The following is a 17,670-nucleotide window of genomic DNA, read 5'->3' as shown; positions in this document are numbered from 1 at the left end:
CTCTACTTATGTACTCCATATCTAGTTCATTTTAGGACCTGTGTGTCTGCCTTGAATTACAATGCTTGTATATTACCAGCCCTAATTTTAAGATTAGGTACTTAAAAGTGAGATCTCTGTATTCACACAGTGCTTTCAGTGTTTTAGGTGTCCAGGAAATGTTCGCTGAATTTAACCAAAAGAAATCAGGACATTAGTATTAAATAAACACAAAGCATGGCCAATTTATTAACAATCACATAGCATATATGTTGAGGATGTAGGTGCCAGATATTGTGCTAAGTTCTTTTATAGATTGCTCCATTCAGTCCACACCTTGTAAAGTATCTATTGGTATTCCTAATTTACAGATGAGAAAACTGAGACAGAGTAGGTTACATAAACTGTCCAGGGGTCACAAAGCTGGTAATGGGAGTACCCACATTCCTTCCCAGGTGCCTAAGTCCAGGAAACATGCTATATATACAACTTCTTTGCTAATGCGTCACAAATTGCTTTCCCGCTCAACATTGGTACAATGGCTGCAATTGGCAAACGGGAGGAGGGTGTTGCAGGAAACAGGTGCCTTTTGAAAAAAAAGTCACCCAGTTCTTAACCCTTACCTCTTAAACAGTTTCTCTACCAGTTTCTTTACCACTCAAACACGAAAATTGCCTCTTATGCTCAAATCTACTATTCATCCTTTCTAGAACTCAGTTCGCTTTCAGTTACTAAAAATAGAATTTATGGAGTAGCAACACATATCTAAGAAGACAAGAACATTTCTTGGGTTTTTATTTAGGCAATTCCCCATAAATTATCTAATTTAATACTCATAACCTCTTTGAGAATTTTAAGATAAGTTTTAAGAAAAGACCCCGCCCTAGATAAGCTAAACAGCATGTCTGGCTTCTAAGTACAAAGCCAGAGTGGGGAACCTAATCTGTTAAATTCCTAGATGCACACGCCCCACTACACCCTGCTGCCATCCTGGCACATGTCACCATCTGGCATTAGTCTAGTGCTTTTCAGGAAAGAATAGCCCCAGGCTTCAGTGGAAATGCCACTTAAGGACAGAGGCCAGAGATGGCCATGTGTACGAGGGGTTTAAATGGCATCAAGAGTGAAAGGTGGGAGGCACTTTTCAAATCACGCTCTTAATCATATGATATTCCAGGGTCTTAAATGTTCTTCCCTGTGCAGTTTCTCTGATATAATTTTAATTTTTTTTTTGGCAGTATCTTAAGAACCTTTAATTGTATCTTGGATGTTTCCTGCTTTTATCTTCACTTTTGTTTTCCCTTGTAAGTAACTTCTAGTATAAAATTCCAGGAACTGGGCACCTTTAAAGCTCCAGATGCTTTCCTGTCTTTAATGTTTCCTTTGGATCTCTTTTGCTAACTGCTTCTTTCACAGTGATTATCTTATGGGATAGCAGTTGTTCCTTCACTTTTCTCTTTTATTCAATGATAAGACCCTTGAGAACAGAGAAATGTTCTTATTCACTTCTTTATCCCCAGGGCCTAGCATAGCAAAGGACATATTCAGTAGCCTCAATGTAGAATAAATACATACATGTATGGGTGGTTTGAAAGAGATGTTAGGGTTTACATAGATCTTGTCATGTGGTTAATACAATAAAAGAAAAATCCCCATGTTAAAAGATCCTTGCCTACCTCTACCACAGAACATGCTCCTACTGCAAATTTCTAGCATTCTAATGATTTTTTTAAACATTAAAGAGCACAAGAAAATTAAACTAAGTCCTTCAACTAGCAACCGCAGTTAATAGGGAAGAGCAACCAGACCCAATATATATGTTAGGTTTAATGGGAAAACTCTGTCTTATGTCTTTATATCCAAATATAAATTACATCTTTATAGCTCTAAAAGCACTAATTACAATCATTCAGTGATTAATTAGTAAAGTTTAAAATAATAATACATGTCTGTTTCATTACCTGAATATTGATTCAGCATTAGGCTTGGGGCAGTAAGCTTTGTAATCACCAATTTTAACCTTAGGTTTTGAAGATTTGTTCCCCTTACATAATTAGACAGTGAAGTATGTGCATTGTCTTGGAAAGCATTTTGTCTTTCAAACCAAATTAGACTAAGACCTGAGGCTGGAGACCTGTATTTCAATTGTTAAAAGTAATTGCTTTTAAATCTTTCTACAGTTGTAATTTCTTTTCCCTTAGAACATATACCTGACTTTTAGAAATATGGAAACAAGTAGCAATTTAATGCTACTAATATTTTCCAGGTACCATTTAAAGTAGTTTAAATTTCTGAACTCATGCAATCTTCACAAAACCTGTTAGGCACTATTACTGACCCCACCATACAGATGAGAGAACTGAGGCACAGATTACAAGACTTGTGCAAGATTATACAGCTGTTTAGCTAGATTATAAACTCAAGAAACATAGCACCTTAGTTCATGTTTGCAACCTAATTATACCCACTGCCTTTTGCTAAAACTACCACCTCTGACCTTTGCCTTCACAAAGATGTTTAGAAATAAAAAAAATACATTAATATAAAGTACATCTTATCTTTATATACTATGGATGCCACCTTACAATTTCTTCTGGGAATTGTGCATGTATTTTTTGATGTCTCCTTGAAAAATTAAAATCTTAATATACTTACATTAAATGACATTTTCACTATTACTTATTTTATTCATATAGAAAAGCATACCTATTTTCACCTGAACAGTCTTACAAAGGAAGTACATAGTACATTTAGGGTCCAATAAATACTTCCTAATATGAAACAACACAGGGTAAAATAAAAATATATAAATATTGTCATGCAATAATGTCAGGGAAATGAAATGTAACTAAAAATGACACATTTGAGATATGGAATAATAAAACCAAAGTTCTGATTTTGAGATCTAAATTGACATATAATTTTACTGACATAAAATTTTATGTTATATACATAGACATTATTGAATTAGAGATATCAGTATTTTGAAAAAAATTTTTAGTTGCTTACTAAATTGAGGTATCAATTTATCATTAAACCATTTTATTTAAGCACTATAAAAGTTTATATTTTCTATTATGTAATAATTATTTGATCTATTTAACAAACATTTATTGAGTGTATACTATGTGCTTGATATGTTTTATTTGATGTATCAATTATCCAGCAAAGGGATTTCCAATCTATTTTTTTAGATTCGAACTTAACAATGTCTCATGAGACTCTCTCTCCTTCAAGCTTGTCTCTTCCATACTTAGATGCATACTTAGTTGCACATTATGAGTCAACCTTCAAGATTAAAGATTTTCCAAAGCTGCTAAAGATTTTATTTACTTTAATGTACCTGTGAAAGACACCAATGAATATAAAAGAAATACTGAAGGTGTTTTGTTAATGTGAGACAGAACACTGATAAGTTTTATCTCCCAACATTCTAAGGCTGTGATTAAATTAAATGTAATTGTATCATGTGCTTCTTTTTAGATGCATCGAAAGTCAAATACACTGTAACATGGGATACAAGTACATCTGACAAAGAGGCACATTTTATTACTAAACTTGGAAATGAATTAATCTAATTACTGCTGATTGCTTGACCAACACGAAAACCTAGGAAGGTAAGTGGTTTGCACCAAAAGTCAAAAAGCAAATGAGATCATTTGTGTGTGTGTGTGTGTGTGTGTGTGTGTACAAGTTTGTGTGCCCTTTTGCAGACTTATAGAGTTTCACCTGATAACCATGCACAGATCTTTTGAAGGTGGCCCAGGAGGATGGAAATGTCTCTGAGCTGGAGGGATCTTGAAGCAGTATTGTGGCTAATGACATTTTTAAGCAACCTCCCCACCCATTTTGAGAAGTAGCCATCCATTAGAGATTTGTTTAACCCTACTCATATGCCAAGATTTGAGCAGCCTCTGATTATGGCAACCCAGCCATCTGGGATGTGTAGCTAAGCAGCCCTATCATGCTGTTGCCTCACTGCCCAAACTCAGTCTCTGCCCCTCTGTTATGCTTAACAGCCTCTGCTTAGATTAGAAATTGCTGTCCTTACTATGATTTTTCATGTGGCCTGGAAAATGAAGAAAGAACACAGAAAAGAATGTGAGACTGCAGCACAGCTCACTAAGGTATTTGTGCTTGTTGGGGTCATCTCCTATTACCCATCTTTCCTCTCCTCTGCTGTGTTGACCTCTGCAATCTTAAAGTGAAAGGGTGGTGGTGGAGAAAGGGACTAGCCTGTTGAGTCAGGTGGGCTGGGGGTTTTGGAATGAGCACTCTGTAGTCTTATAGCCCCACAGAGCGGGCATCTTCTGGGAGGTGCTGCCCTGCGTCCTTCTTAGACATGTTGGAACACATATTTGAGCAATGAAGTCTTAGCAATTTCTTCCCTGTTTCGAACTAGACCTAAAGGACCATTAGCCTTCCAAATCAGCCAGAGAAGCCTGAGGCCAAGGCTAAGATCAAAGCCGAGGCTCCGTACAAGTCTCTATTTCTCTATCTCCATTAATTAAGTTGACAGACTTCTTGACCAATGTAACATTAATACAGCACAAATTTAATAACAGCCTATTATCTGCTCCTTGCTATTTCTATTGCTCTAGATGGTGGAGTTAAAAAAAATGAAAAAAATTATCTTAATTATCTCCTGGTTTAACTATCTAAAGTGTCACTAGAACCAATATTGTCCATGAGACTTAAACATCATTGAATCTAGCATCAGTGAATAAATTTTTTTCCTACATGTATGAAATTCAACTGAAGGCTAGACACCTAATGAGAACGTAGGGTGGAAAAGCTTCAAATGTTTGTCTCTCTAGTATACATTACCCAGTAGGTAACTACTTATCTTTCTATGTTTTCCTGAGAACCCCAAATCTTTACAGTTGGAAGCTTTTTATATTTGAAGCATGCAAATCTCAGTTGCTACAATGCACGTGTCTCTAGATCATTGTACAGGAGGCAAAAACACTTATTAATACTTTAAGGCATACCCAACTGTCTCAATAAAAATTCCAATGAATTTCACCCTAATAGTCTAAATGAGGTCACTTATTTCCAAAGATTGGATTATCCTTTGATTCATCTTTTCTTGTAGGACATGATTTTTTTAAATTTCATAGATGGCCTAATTGAAACATGGGAAGATGTATAATTTGCACCTGATAGCTGCTGCTGCTGAGTTCATATATGGTACCATAGAATTCCGAAAAGTCAAGAATGGCAGGGTCTCAAAGAGTGTGGACTGACCAACATCCTTAGAGAAAGGAGTTGCAATAGAGTGTTAAACTAGTATATAGAAGTTGTTCAATAAATGTGGATTTTCTTCCACTGACAAGGTTAAGTAAGGGTAATCAAAGCAAATGCTTTCCATTTTGTGTGTGTATGTGTTGTGTGTGTGTGTGTGTGTGTGTGTGTGTGCCTCTATCAATAAAAATGAGTGTGCAATCCAATAAGCACATGTTTTATGTATTTATGCATTGAAACAAATTATTACTGTATGCACATTATAAAATATACCAAAATATGTGGTATGAAAAATCAGAAAAATAAACTCCTTCCAAGGAATCTAGTAATGTCTGAAGCTACATAGAAAGTTTACTTTAGATAAGATGATGAGTTGATAGGTGTTGGCAAATGGGAAAGAGAAAGCTCATTTACTAAGCATTCCATTTCCATTAGAAATTGTTAGCCATATTATATAATTTGTACATAACCAAACAGTCACAAAAACTAACATGTCCACAGTATTTTCACCATTTTACAAAGGTGGAAACTGAGGCTTGGAGGAAGTGAATTACTGGCCCAATCTTTGCTAGCATGGGTACCTTATGTAACTAAAAGTGTTTTCTCTGAAAATTAAAACAATGAATTCTTTGTTTAAATATCACCTCTCCTTGAAGTCTCAAATCTTAAAAAATCCATAGGTATGCCTTAGATCACAAAATGAGTATAATTAAGAGATGAGGACTCATAGACCTTGGAGACTGATTTAATCCTTCCCTGTTCAATAATCCATGAAACAGGGCAACATATTTGATGCGACATTCATCAGCACTTACTTTACAAATAAAAATGTCTCCCCTAGCTGGAAAGAGAAAGTTAAAGATGAATTTATGTTCATATTAATGCTGTTTTATTCCATCTATTCAGTGAAAAGTTATTGAAATTCTACTATGGCCTAGGAAGTATGCCAATAATGGTTCCATATTATTTCCCCTAATTTAACTAAAAGGCACATAACAAGCAATCAATAAATATTTATTAAATGAATAAATGTCATGAAGGTACAAACAGATTACACCCTGGTATTTCATTGTAGCTCCCCTTTTTGGAGAGTAGTTGTTCTAAGATCGGTCTCTTTGGATTCTGTGTATGTGGACCTGGTTTCTGAAGCATGATTAAGACTTTATAAAATGGCAGTTTTACTGCTAAGGCAATTGAACAGCCCAGGTTTTTGGTGAGGACATTATATCATAGACAACATATTCACACATAGTTCTGTTATTCCCACTCCCAAACAATAGTCTATTAAATAAACTGATACCTCATTTACCTTTTCCTTAAAATACACTGATTTTAATTACCTAGATTTCTTCTTTGCTTTATTCTATACCTAAGGGGTCTAATGTCAGTTCTAGAAAAATGTACAGAAGCCATCTTGTTACAGCAAATAAGAAAGCAATTATTCCCCTTTATGTTAATTAACATAAATTCTTTGTGATTTAAAAACAACGAAAGAGTAATGGACCTATAGGGCAATTGATTCAGTATCTAATTACTGATCAGGAAAAACACCTCCATCTTAACTGTGTCAGAATTAGCATCTTTATCCTTGGCTTCCACATTCCAAAACCCATGACCATGAGGAGATTATTCCATTGCATAGTTACCTGGAAGTACATTTCTCAGCTAGTTAATTCTAGAAGAAACCATAGAAAGCTAAGATGCTCATAATTAGACATTTCACACTTTATTTTTTTCCAATGTTTATTGTTTATTTTTGAGAGAGAGAGAGAGAGAGAGAGAGAGAGAGAGACAGCATGAGCAGGTAAGGGACAGAGAGAGGGAGACACAGAATCTCAAGCAGGCTCCAGGCTCTGAGTTGTCAGCACACAGTCCGAGGCAGGACTCAAACTCATGAACCGTGATATTGTGACCTGATCTGAAGTCAGACATGTAACCGACTGAGCCACCCAGGCACCCCAGACATTTCACACTTTAAATACAAACTTTCTTTTCTTTTCTTGTGGCCAGCGTAGGAGAATAGGACTACTTGGGTTTCAGGCACATTCTTGGACCTTCTTGCGTCTCAGTTACTTAATTTGTAGAACAGAGTTAATATCTACTCCTCAGTTGGATTTAAAGGATCAAATGAGACAATATATGTGAAAAATTACACTACGCTATAATAGAAAATTCAAAGTTACTTTGTTATTGATGATATAGATTATATTCTTACTCTTTAATGCATCCTCTTTCCTTTTCTGTCTGTCAGAGACCTCATGCAAAGCAAGTAATTGTGAAATTATCAGTGGGGAGTTAGGCAATGAGAAGGAAAAATATCACTTCCAATCTTATGATCTATAGCTGTAACCATGCTTTTATTTTTCTTAAATGTCCGTATTCTTTTCTTTTAAGTTTTATTTATTTGTTTTGAGAGACAGACAGCATAAGTGGAGGAGGGACAGAAAGAGAGAAAGAGGAAGAGAGAGACTCCCAAGCAGGCTCCACACCATCAGCACTGAACCCAATTCTGGGCTTGATCCCGTGGACTGTGAGATCATCACCTGAGCTAAAACCAAGAGTTGGATGTTTAACCAACTGAGCCACCCAGATGCCTCTAGCTATAAACGTGCTTCTCAAAGAAGCTAACAATTTGAAAAAGCAGAAGATCCATCATCCATAATGGCTTTAACATATTGATTATTGCAATGCAGTATCATGAAATGTGTGCCCTAGGTATTTAGGTACAACTTTCAAACAGCTAGCACAATTTGCTCACATGCAGAATTAGAATGACCTGTATTTTAAGTGTTATAATCCAGGGGGAAATTTTCTAATATGAGGAATTCTAGAAATAGTAATAATTAGGACTGAGCACTAGAACAGGAGTCAGGAGACTCACGTTCTATTCCTGACCTTACATTAACCGAAGCGTGTCTTTAGGTAACTCAGTTAACCTTTTCAAGCTGCAATTTTCTCCTCTGTGATAGAGGAATCAAACCAGATGTTCTTGGAGTGCATGATTATTAGACTTAATTCTGTAATACAACATTGCTTTAACTTTGTTTTTTAAAGAGAGGTTGCCTGAAAAAAAGCCTGTGCTGTGCATAATATTTGTAATACATTCCCAACATAAATAGTAACAACTGTGCCTTAAATGCTTTTTATTAACAAGCCAGTTTAGACAACCCAAATGCCTAAAGGAGTCTCCATGATTTGCTCACAGATTGGATCTCCATAACCCTCACGTGCACTTCACTCCTACCGTCTATATTTTCTCCTAATCCCCCTTGGCCTGGCCTCTCTCTGTTTCTGTTCTCTTTTGGGGATCCCTTCTTCCAAAGAACTGCATACTCTCCTTTTCTAAGCTTTATTTCAGTTCCAACTCCTCCCTGTCACTCCATCCACAGCTGCTTGTACGGTCTCCACAGGAGACTCATGGATGTCCTCTGTGCCTTCCCAAAGGAAGCACCTTTATAGGTGGACAGATACTGTGTCATCTACACCTCCATGTCTGGATGAAATAACTTACTATGAGAAGGAGATAGCACTAATGGAGCCAAGTGTAGCAGATGAATAAAGAGAACAACTTTATTCTACAACTCAAAGGGAACCCCAACCAGACATCTTCCAAGTACCTGCCTTCAGACACCATGAAGCTAGCCCAGGCATCACAGAGCCCAGTATCCCCATCCCATTGCATTTTCACATTTAGCCTTCTCATGAGAGCAGGTGTGAGAGAGGGCGGTGTGATGGCAATGTGAGAGCGAGATGGACCAGCACTCAAATCCTGGCTGCTTCACTTCACTGCTGTGTGTCTCCAGAAATATTTAGCTCTCTGAGCTACAGTTTGCTGATTTGAAAAATAGGGATAACAGGGGTGCCTGGGTGGCTTAGTCGGTTAGGTGTCTGACTCTTGATTTTGGCTCAGGTCATGATCTCACTGTTCATGAGTTCGAGACCCGTGCTGTGCTCTATGCTGACAACACAGCCTTTTTGGGATTGTCTCTCTTCCTCTCTCTCTCTCTCTGCCCCTCCCCAACTCGCTTTCTTTCTCTGTCCAAATAAATAAACTTTAAAAAAATTAAAAATAGGGATAATAATACTTTCTTGGTACTACCTTAATACAATATTAATACTACCTTCTAGGGTACTTCTCAGTATTTTTTTAAATGTTTATTTATTTTTGAGAGAGAGAGAGCACAAGTGGGGGAGGGACAGAGGGAGAGCGAGACACAGAATCAGAAACAGGCTCTAGGCTCTGAGTCCAACACAGTCCAACACAGGGCCTGAACCCAGGAACCATGAGATCATGACCTGAGCCAAAGTCGAACACTTAACCGACTGAGCCACCCAGGAACCCCTAGGGTAGTTGTCAGTAGTAAAGGTATCATATGGACAGGGTCTGTCACATAAAGGAGGTTTGAAGTTGATTATTCTGTTTTATTACTATTATTATTATCATTATTTTCAATTTCCTTTGAGGTCTGTAGAAGCCAAATATTTTTTTTCTTGTTAGAGAAAAGTAGGGCAAAGAACATTATGAGTGACTTGGCCATGGAGACACAGTAGGATAGCGTTGGTGCTTAGGAATAGCACAGATTTTCCTAATAGCAGGTTCTGCCTATTTCCAAATACTTGGTATTTGTGGGAATGTCCTCATTTAATCTCTCTAAAACTTAGGAATCTATTATGTTCTCCATTTCCTTCTTGTTTCTCATCAAAAGACTTTGCACGTTGTGACTCTAAAAGAGGAGGAACGATTTGTCAGCTCATCTCTGTTGGCAATGTTTGCAGTACTTTTTTGAGCAGACTCTCTCTCCATGCCATCTAGAAAAGGGAGAAACCTACAGCTACTATTTTGGTATGTGCAATGCACAAATGTGATTTTGTACTTCTTACGGATGCCAAAGTTTATGTAGAAGAAAATAAGCTAGCTATATTTCTCAGCAAGGGGATCAAATGAGTTATATAATTTTCACATAGATCATGAGCTAGAACAGAAATCTTGTGAATTAAGGTTTGCTACAACTAAGAATCTGTGGACACTCTCCAGTGGGCAGGAAAAAAAATCAGATTAATGTTTTGTCAGGGCACGAGAATATCTGCACATGGTGTTCAGACTGACCATGGTGTTCTGACTGATACAGGGTATCTGTGCTCAAACAAAGGCTTTTGGAACTTCTCCAGGTAGGACAGCCACTGAGAAACAATGGCTTTTACTCCTGAACACATTGTCTGGTTACCAGCCCTATAGTAATTAGCCTGCATTAACAAAATCCTGAAACATACCCATTGTTAAGTACAACATTCAAACTAGTGAAAACTATCCATACAATTTCAAGTTTGCAATGTTTAAAATATTCGAATATGTAAGGCTTCAGATACTATTACTTTATGCTTAATGGAGAGAGATGATATTTTCACTCCACCTATGTTTGTGCATGACTATGTGTGTAGGTGTGTGTGTGTGTGTGTGTGTGTGTGTACAAAGAACAAGAATTTGAAACTATGTGTATCTGTAGCCCTATAAAAATATCTTTGCATGTTGGTTAAACATAGCTCTTCTATCTCCACAAAATAAACATTAGATTAATCATAAAAATGTATGTCATAAAACAGAACATTTAAATGAAAAGAATCTCTTTCCCATTTACTTATTAAGAAATATACCTTGTGGGCTTAGAAGTATTTGTCATTTGTTGCCATTACATGCTGAATGGATGTGAACCCATTTCTTTAAATAGGATGACTAATGAGAACAAAATGGTGAGTCTGAGCATAGGTACAGCCATTATGATGGCTTGCATAAAGAAAATGCATTAGGCACACACTCAGCTTTATCACATGTACTACTGGGTGATGAAGCCTGAAAGACCTTTCACTAATCCTAGGTATGCTGTGGCTGCAATTGTCATCGTAAGTGATACAACCACCAGTTGGAGAGTGCTTTGGAACTTTAAAGGTAAAGGAAACCTTTTCTTCAGTGGAACATTCTCTTTTAACCTGCTTTTCTGTTGAACCTGATAAGGCTTTGGATGTGCTTGTTTGAGAGTTCCTTTCAAGTTGAACAATGCCAAACCGAAGAAACAAACTTGTTCATAAAGTGAGGTATCCTGCTGGAAATCATCATGTGTTTTTAAAGTCACCATGTAATATTCATGTATTTAGTTACCGTCAACCATAAACTCCTTTATCAGCAGACAATTGGCAGTATAAACCAAAGGTGTACAAAAAATTAATGCTCTCCAGTAATTTAATGTTTGCTTAACATTGAGTTTGGTGGTGATGTTAGAGGTTGAACACCTCAAGCCAGCACCCACGGGATATAATCTCCATGCTCTGACACTGCACATAGTCTGCCAGGGTCTCCACCCTTTTCCCTGTTGTGGGGACACTAGCCACTAATTAGTGAGTTAATGTGGGGAGTATACACCGTCCATCAACCCTTTGCACCTAGAGGCAGCCTGAGCTGGGAAAGTTGGTCTGTTATCAGGAAAAACTGTCATCTTTATCAATATGCCGTTACTTTAAACTACATGTTCCGATGTTTACTAGTGGGAGACCATAGGCCGTAACTTTACCTATGTGAATATTCTTTCAACATGTTGAGAGAGACAGGTGGTGCAGTGGTTAGGAGCACGTGTTTTGAATCAACACTCAGCTCTACCTTTGACCTTGCTTTTAAACCCTGGCAAGTTGTTGAATGTCCTGAGTTTCTGTTTCTTCTTCTCTGAAACAGACATAATAACGGCATCTTTCTTAATGAGAACCTTTAAAAATTGAATGAGATGGTGCACGTAAAGCATTTAGCTTTCTTTATTCTTAGTATCTATTAAGTGCTTCGTAAATGGTTGCCATCATCCTTGTACAAACTGTAAATAGCACTCAGTTAGTTATTCTCTCCATTCAGACAGGTCAATTTCAGGAATGCTCTGGAATCCAAACCAGCTCTGGAAATTGGCAAAGAGGTGGCTTAAATTTTTGTCTGAAGTAACAGAGAAAGGCTTGAAATAAGTGCTTTGGGCTGATCTGTGATGGAAGATTCACTCATGTTTCACTTTTCTATTTTAATTACTAAGGTCCTGGGAAACTATGTTGTAAAACAAAGTGTCATTATTCTAGAGCATTTTACTGACATATTAATTTGTGCTATTTATTCATCCTCCAAAGGAGATATAAAGCTCATTCTCACTGGTTTCAAAATGAGTCATTCCAAAGAAGCCTGGTAGGGCATCCTGTCAACCCCTTAAATAATTGGTGTACTAATGTCTTCTCCCATTTTCTAGAGGCTCTTTAGTGGTTCATCATGCATTGAAGTTTCAGGGAGATAATTTGCAATCCAATTTTGTGGCTCTCCCTTTGAAATCTGTTACCCCCAAGATGTAATGTCATTAATGCTCATTCAAACTCCATGCGCAGTCTTCAAGTAATTGTTTTATAGCTTGCCTTGCTAAGGAATTTGTAGAGGGTATCTGAATAGGTCAAAGGGAATGTAATGATTTGGGGACTATTTCCATTCATAGAAAAAAAGTAACAATTGTGAGATGTTTGTTCCTAGAGACAAACTTCATTTTCAGGTTTTGGTTTTTTGTTTGTTTGTTTTTTAGTAGGCTTCACACCTAATGTGGGGCCTGAACTCAGGACCCTGAGATCAAGAGTGATCTCTACCAACTGAGCCAGCCAGCTGTCCCAATAGACACATTTCAAATGCATTAGTGCACACACAGACTCTTTAAAGGCATATTCTTAATTCTCTGGTTTGCATCCTCTTTCAAAGAAGTATTTTCCTTGAAGCCATACAGCCGCAATCCGTATGTAGTCAGCTTGTAGCTGACCTCAGGTGTGCTCCATCCTGGAGGTAGAACCCAGAAATGAACTGATTTCTCCTAGAACACATAAGGGGTCCAGACGTGAATGAAAGTGCTTTAAACCACAGTGGATTAGCAATGCGACAAGTGGCCTGACATGATTTAGCTTAAAGTCAGTTATCCCATTTTCTATTTATTTTCCCTTTTCATCATGGAATCCTCTGCTGCCCACGTTTTTCTTGAGAAAACTCTCTGTTATATTTCAACAAAATTGTCTAAACCATGGCCTCAAAATCCCTTGTGAAAGAGAAAGGGCAAAAATAAATGACTCAACTAATTACTTTAAATAAACAAGATATCTTTTTTCCCCCCTATGGATCATGGATGAAGGAGTCACCCATCATTTTTCTGACACTTATGCAAGTCACATACATCTTTCTGATAACTGAAACCGTTTTTAAAATTTAGGACACCCAAGACAAATTTGCAAATATACTGTTCTGTACAAGAAACAATCTGACAGTGTCCCTTCCCCCAAGTTTCAAGGCTGTGGCTGTCCCTCAATATAGATAAGACTCACAATCATCAAATACAGAGTCTACTGTCTGTACTTGGAAGTGCTAAACCTCCATATTTGGCTGAAAAGACAGCCAATGAAGGATTTTTTTAACTCAGCAACAGTCTTATAATTCTCTATGCAATCAGACTTCAATTACAGAACATACATTTGTGCCTAAAACCATCTAATTTCCCTAAACCTACCCAATGCATCTCTTTTTTTACCTATGACTTAATAAACCTCTTGTTTAAAAAATGTCTTCCTAATGCAATGGACCATCGTGCATGGAATCACTGTACCTGTCAATCTTTATAACCCTCCCATAAATTGTTTCTTTCTTAAATACTGCATTTGGGTAAGTTCGAGGTTCATTATCACTACAGCTCCATGTCAGTCGCTTATCTGTAATACTGCTCAGCACAGAAAAAGTGGACATGTACAAATCATGCAAAACCAGATGATGATTTTAAAAATACTACAGATATATACACACATATGTACATACATAATACATATATACACGTATATGTGTAATTTTTGTTAACCATGGAAAAGGGCCAATAGGTTGATGCCTAGGGATGCAGACCCAATTTTAGAAGCAGATGTGAGCACCATAGAAATCATAACAGGGGAACGTTTGTTTGTTTGTTTGTTTTTTAATAAAGCAATCAGTGATTCTAATGCTCTATAAACATCCCCAGACCTAAGCTCACAGAGTTCTAGATACGTACTTGCAGACGCAAAACACACATCCCAAAATATCGGCATCATGGCCCCTGTGGGCCGCGGACGCTATGCACACAGGCGCTACAGGAGGGCCAGGGAACTAGCCCCACATTCACTCACACAGGTATCTCTTCCCTGCAGGCCACCTAGCAGCGACACCGCTAGTGATAATCACCCCTGGCTGGCAGACACTCACAGGGACACTCGGGGGAGCTCCGGAGAAACCTAGGGGAAGGGGGAGGGTCGGGCATTTTAGGGCAGCGGCGCGCACCCCGGCACAGTGTCCGCGCCTCCAGCACCGTCCAGGACCCGAATTCGCTCCGGAGCTGCCAGCGAGATCTGCATTACGCCAAGGCGCTGCACCAACTCACCTCCACGAAATAGAAGCAGGGCAAGAGGGTCACGCTGTCCTTGATCACTTTGCCCTTTGGCCTCTCCTTCGCCGACATCCCGGCCGCCTGCCGGGGTCCGCGTCCTCCCCCGGGCGAGGTGTGCACCGCGCAGCCGAGGCGAGCTGCCTTCTCCAGCCGCAAGCGCCCGGCGCCGCTGATGTCACATTCCCCGCGGGCACCGCTGGAGCCAGCGCGTTGCATGCAGCGCCCCCGCCTCTCCCCACCCCTCTTTGCAGCAAGAGGCTCCCTAAACCGGCAGGACTCCTTCCTCCCCTACTCTGGCCCTCGCTCCCGGTTTTTCTCCACCTAGAGACGTCCAGCTCTCTCCCACAAGCTGTTGCTGCAATGGCTTCCCCTCCCTGCCACCCTCCCTCTGCTCTCCACCGCCCTTGCGAGGCTTCGCGCTGTCAGAGCTTGACGTCAAGAATCGGAAAAGGGGGGACGCACCCCTGGATATTGCAGCAGAGAGGCTGAGGAGCTCAGACACCCACACCCGCCTGGAAAGCCCCCTGGGCCACTCGAGGAACGCTTACTTAAGGATTGCTGGAGAGCAGAAGCCCAGCTCCTGCGCACTGGCCCACGGCATTAACACAGACCTCTACCTGCGTGAAATTAAAACTTGGATCCCATACTGAAAAGTAGGCCGTGGTGGAAACTAATTGAAGGCTGGCTGCTCTCAAGGAAGGACGGCACGGCCCCTTTTAAGGACTCTCTGCTTAGGAGATTCCCTGGCTCCCTGCAACAGCGACTCTTCCTGCTGATGAACACCATCACCTGTCTGGGGATGGTTCCCTGCAACGATGGGGCAGATGTGTGGGCATACCCATTGAGCCCAGAGGCCAGGACATGTTCTGACCTCAGCATCACACGTCCCCAACAAAGCCAGCATCACAGAGGCACCTCTTCAGACATCAACAATCTAAAATAAGTCCTTCACCTTGTTGGCAGTGTGCCTGGCTGGTCTCAATTTTGTAATGATTTTGACAACTTAGAAGGGTCAAGTAATACAGAGGGGGGAAACACACAGCAAATAAAAAACACTGTATTATGTAATAAGAAAGATAGCTCACTTCCATGATGATGTGCCTCTGGTCATTTCCAATATCTTATAAGTCTCTATTTGAAGCATCTGACCACCAATGCCAACATTCTCAGTCCAATTCCTATTCTCTCATGACCTCATCTGAACAGTTACTTCTCAAATGTCCCCTCCAAATACCATCACATTGGGGGGGGGGGCGGGTAGGGTTTCAGCATAGGAATTTCGAGGGGACACAGATATTCAGTCTATAGCACACTCCAGTAGATCTTTGACAGTGTGGAGACAGTCTGATTTTCTTTTTCTTTTTTTCATTTTCTTCTGTCGGGCTTGGGTTCCAGAGCCCCACTGTACAAAACTCCATTTCCACCTCCCTATGCACCACACTTCACTCGCAGAATCCCAGCCCAAACTAAACCCAATTACCTGCCCTCACCGGAACAACTGAAGGTGGGTAGGGAAGAACACACAGCCATGTGGTCTTGTCTCACATTAGACTGATGACCACAAACTTCAAACAGGCCCTAATATCCCACAATCCTAGTATTTTTCCATAGTCTGCTCACTTTCTACTCTCCGAGGAACAACTCACACCTTTTACTCTTTATTCAAATCTTGTCATTCTCAGCTCACAACTTAACTCATTTCACTCAGAAAGCAGAAGTAATCAGAAGAGAGCTGTGTTATCTTCCGAAGCTGATGAATTGCCCCATCCCTCACTCTCCACAACTACAACCATCTTTTTCCTGGACTGGCACAACAGCCTCTTAACTGTTCTACCAGCTTCTACTCTTGCTAGCCCTATGTCCTACAAATCGTTTCCTTTACAGGAGCTGGAATGATCTTTTGAAAAGTAAATCCAATTGTGTCATTCTTCTGCCTAAACCCTCTAAGAACTCTCCATCACACCCAGGAGAAAAATCTAAATTCCTCACATTTTTCTTAAAGCCCTGTCCAGGGGCCCTGCCTGATTCATGGACCTTACTGATGTTGCTTTATGCCTTAATGGTCTGACAGTCCCAGTCTAGCTTTGTACTCCCTCAGGGACTTTGCACTTCCTGTTTCTTCATCCAGGAATGCTCTTCTGTCAACACTGTGTGGCTTAACGTCTTACTTAATTCATACCTTTGCCCAAATTTAAACTCCTTAGGACTACTCACTCCACCTATATAGCACTAATCACCTCAGGCCTCCATTACTCTTTATCCTTACTCATTATGTTGTTTTTCTTCATAGGACTTACCACTATCTGATAGTTTAGCAAGTATTTATTCGTCAATTTTTATTGACTTTATCTCCCACTAGAGTGTAAGCTCTAAAAGATTAATATGTCCTGTCTGGTAACTGGAATTGTGCCTGGCAAATAACTGTTCAGTAAATATTTGTTGAAGGAATGCATGAACCAATTAAATTAAATGATGGAGGTGAGTGGGGGTTTGGTGAAAAGAAATAAACAATGCATATAAAACCATCTAACATGGTTTCATCCACATACTAAATGTTCAATAATTGTTAGTTGATCCTGTTTACCAGTCATCTTGCTATTAATCAGTGACTATACTTCTCATTACTACCAAAATTCTCCCGCGTGTGTTTTCTGTTTTCAACTTTCTTAGTACCTCAACAGAATTTGCAATTTGTGGTGGCGGTAAAAAATAAGTTGGAAGATTTTTTAATTTATCATCCTGGAAACTCAGCTCTTCTATATAAAGAGGAGGTGAAACAGAAGGCTAAAATGATAGCCCCCTATTTTTATTAGCCAAGAACTGAAAGCGTGTGAGAAAATATCAGAGATGCATGCTGACCACACCTCAATAATTCAATAAATTATTGAAACATTAGGAAGGTACTTTCCTTCTCCTCTAGGTGGTCAGACCAGCTTGATCTGACCACATGGTATAGGATCAGGAAATGCTTCAGAATTCAAAGCCAATTCCTGTT

The 17,670-nt window shown here is 39.3% G+C and overlaps 1 protein-coding gene and 1 long non-coding RNA gene across 3 annotated transcripts in view; one reads left to right on the top strand and one right to left on the bottom strand.

The window, feature by feature from the left end:
• Positions 1 to 15,478, bottom strand: part of PLPPR4 (phospholipid phosphatase related 4) — a 40,072-nt gene extending 24,594 nt beyond the window's left edge. For both annotated transcript variants that reach the window (XM_042953008.1, XM_042953009.1), the window contains exon 1: positions 14,670 to 15,478. In XM_042953008.1, coding sequence (XP_042808942.1) covers positions 14,670 to 14,891 — 222 coding nt within the window. In that variant the 5' untranslated portion in view covers positions 14,892 to 15,478. The remainder of the gene's footprint in view (positions 1 to 14,669) is intronic.
• Positions 1 to 17,670, top strand: part of LOC122228123 — a 50,653-nt gene that overhangs the window by 25,811 nt on the left and 7,172 nt on the right. The window contains exons 4-6 of the long non-coding RNA XR_006206435.1: positions 3,463 to 3,596; positions 3,999 to 4,106; positions 11,097 to 11,167. This is a non-coding gene — a long non-coding RNA (uncharacterized LOC122228123). The remainder of the gene's footprint in view (positions 1 to 3,462; positions 3,597 to 3,998; positions 4,107 to 11,096; positions 11,168 to 17,670) is intronic.

The sequence above is a fragment of the Panthera leo genome, chromosome C1 (assembly GCF_018350215.1).
Source record: "Panthera leo isolate Ple1 chromosome C1, P.leo_Ple1_pat1.1, whole genome shotgun sequence".
Classification (NCBI taxonomy): domain Eukaryota; kingdom Metazoa; phylum Chordata; class Mammalia; order Carnivora; family Felidae; genus Panthera; species Panthera leo.
This window is presented reverse-complemented; position numbering and strand designations above follow the sequence as displayed.